The sequence below is a fragment of the Octodon degus genome, unplaced genomic scaffold (assembly GCF_000260255.1).
Source record: "Octodon degus isolate 3935 unplaced genomic scaffold, OctDeg1.0 scaffold00177, whole genome shotgun sequence".
NCBI classification, from domain to species: domain Eukaryota; kingdom Metazoa; phylum Chordata; class Mammalia; order Rodentia; family Octodontidae; genus Octodon; species Octodon degus.
The window spans coordinates 503647-506881 of NW_004524753.1; the positions used below are offsets into that span (position 1 = coordinate 503647).

The 3235-nt window shown below is 35.3% G+C and overlaps 1 protein-coding gene across 1 annotated transcript in view; it reads left to right on the top strand.

Moving 5' to 3' along the window:
* Positions 1-3235, top strand: part of Fcho2 (FCH domain only 2) — a 114083-nt gene that overhangs the window by 57817 nt on the left and 53031 nt on the right. Inside the window, exons 12-13 of the mRNA XM_023703651.1 lie at positions 932-989; positions 1810-1985. Coding sequence (XP_023559419.1) covers positions 932-989; positions 1810-1985 — 234 coding nt within the window. The remainder of the gene's footprint in view (positions 1-931; positions 990-1809; positions 1986-3235) is intronic.

Consider the following 3235-nt stretch of genomic DNA (forward strand, 5'->3'; position numbering starts at 1 on the left):
ATATATGTGTATGTATATATGTATATATCTTGGATATATCCTAAAATGTAATCATTCCTTGGTATTGTTCAGATAACCTTTTTGTGTTTATACTGGTCATTATCTCTTTTTCTTTATTAAAGTGACGGAATGGTTTGTTTTGTTACTTTAGTGAGAATTTTGCTGGTTGCATTCCCATGGTGTGTTGTTTTATTTCTCCATGATATGGAAAATGGTATTTGGATCTAGAGACGTGCTCTGTTTCAGTTTTAAGTTTTATCTTTTTTTTTTTTTTTAATTATTTATTTATTTCATTTATTTTGTGTGTGTGGCCAGCTCAGCCCACCAGGGGGCAGGGATGGCTGGCATGTGGTGCTGGGGGATTGAACCGTTGTCCCTGTGCTTTGTTAAGTTTGTTCTAAGTAGGTGCTTTAGACCACTGAGCCATCTCACCAGCCCTTAAGTTTTATCTTTTTAATAAAGTCTTCTCTAAGGAAACACATGGTGACTCTTCATGAGATATGGGCAGACATTGAGGCTCTGTTAATAGATCACGCCCCCAGATTTTAAACTGCTTTAAAGGGGCACTGTCTCTTTTATTTCCATATAACTTCTTGCAGCTTTGAGAATTTTATCTTGATATTCTTTTAAATCACATATTCTCTGATTCACAGTAGAAACTATAGATTTTGAACTGGTCTTCATCTTGGCATTTTTTTGCCCTGAAATTATGATTTGTTTTTCCTGTTTAATTTTTCTTTAGACAACAAAAACATGGAGTGTGAATTGAAGCTAATTAACTAAGATTCAATTTTCCATAGTGCTAACCATTTTAACATATTGATATTTGATGAATGATTTGATTCTTAAGTAATAAGGCTGTTTTGCTAATCTATAATAGCATTGTGTATTGGAGTTTTCATTACAGTAATTTATTTTCTTTTTCCCATAGAACATTCCTGATGTGGATGAAGAAGGCTATAGTATTAAACCGGAAGCAAATCAGAATGATATCCTTTTATTTTATTTATTTATTTATTTATTTATTTATTTATTTATTTATTTAAAAGTATATTTAGTAGAGGTTCTCACTATGCAGCTGAGACTCATACTGATCCTCCTGTTTTCAGCCTCCCCAGCGCTGGCATTACAGGCACGCACCACCATGCCCAGTCTCAGTGGCTGACCCAGCACACTCCAGGGGCAGGGCTGTCATGCATGTAGTACTGGGGATCGAACCCTGGTCCCTGCACTTGCCTAAGCAGGCTCTTAGACCTCTGAGCTATCTGGCAGGCAGTGATACCTTTTTATTGTGTGTGTATTCTTATGGACTGTGTTGCCATGTAAGAAGATAGTAAAAGCAAGATAATATTACTTAAAACCTCTTTAAATTTTATTTGGCTATAGCAAAATGATTTCTTTTCATTGGACAAAATTTTATTAATAAAAGTGATTATATTTTTGCTTTGTTTTACCTTTAAAAGTTTTGTTCTTTTTTATAAATATGTAGAAAACTGGGTATATACTAAGGTAATAAGACAACTAAATTTTTTTTAATTAAAAGAAAATCTTACATATTTGTTACAGGGTCTTGCTACACACCCCAGACTCATAGTGATCTTCCTGTCTCAGGCCTCTAGCACTGGGATTACAGGCATGCACCATCGTGCCTTATTTTGGTGGCCCGCACAGTACACCCGAGGTTCTGGGGCCAGCATGGCATGGGGTACTGGGGTTTGAACCTGGGTCCCTCTGCTTGCCAGGCAGACACTTAAACCGCTGAGCTGTCTCCCCAGCCTGAACAACTAAATTCTTTAACTAATGACTCACATACCAAAGAGAACCATTTCTACTCATCTAGTGATTCTGACTCTGAAGATGAAGAACCAAAGAAGATTCGGATAGAAATCAAGCCTGTGATTCCAAATAACTCACATTACACAATGGCTTCTTTGGATGAGTTAAAAGTATCTATAGGAAATATAACACTCTCTCCAGCAATATCTGTAAGTAAGAACATGAACAAATTTATACTCTTTATGTCTCATATCTATAGTTGATTATTTTCAAGACTAATAAAAAGTGTATGTATTTTTTATCAGTATAATTTGTAATGTACTGATACTGATAATGATTGCATTAATTGTGGGGAATAGGTACGTGTACATCTTACTTCCTTTTATTCTCCTTTCCTTCCATCTCAAGATCTTTTTCCTGTATACCAGAGATCTCTCTATTTCCTGTTGTCTGTCTTTTCTTTTGCTAGTGTATGTGTCTGGTTTACTTCACATATTAACATGGGCCAGCAAATTATTTATGTTTTAATGTCTAGGTCTTTGGCCCATGTTGATTTTATTTTTTTTTGCATGGCAGTAGCTACAGGTCTAGATTCAGTCTTCTGCGTGCGTGTAACCATTTTCCTGCTACCATTTTTTAAAAATTTTATTGAGAAATAGCAATAAGACAGTTTCAAACTGATTAATAGGACAGTGTCAATAATTAATACCTTGTACATTGTTATCTTCTTAGTGGTTATCCATGGTATAAGATGCAGACAGGATATTCTGTCCAAACACTATTAGTACAAATCTTTTTTCTCATTGAATTAAGCGAAAGTAGCTGTATATCTATCCTAACTATTCTGCATATACAGATACAAAATGGTCCTTCCTTTGTATCCTTTTTTTTTTGTTTAGTCCTGTCAGAGATGGGTATTCCATTTGCATCTAAATACTATATGTGCGTGAATTCAGCAAAAACAATCTAATACAGTCCAGCGGTCCACAATAGTAGTGGGTTATCCACCGAAGTTGTTGACTTGAGCCTTTCACAGCTCAGCATATTAATATGGCTTTACTTTATATACCTCATCTTTATACTTTTCTGCTGGATGATTAAGATCAAGATAAATCAAGACCTATATAACAAGAAATGTAACTTTTGTATCTGATATGGTCAGTCAGTTACCCTCAGGATTTATCCTGTAATTCTCTACCACAGGTTGCAGATCCTTTGTCAGTGTCAGCCATGTGGATGAGTCATGGCCATTGCTTGACCCAATTTGCTCTCTATGAAAACCTGAGAGAATGTTTTCTCTCCAGGTGACTCTCCTTAGACACATTGTGTACGTCATTGATCACGTTGCTCTGTGGCCATTTGTTAAAAATGCTAACTTTCTTGCAATGTATGTTTTTGGCCCTTTTATCAAAGTTGAAATGACTAAATGTACCTTGTGTTATTTTTGTTTTTCATTTTT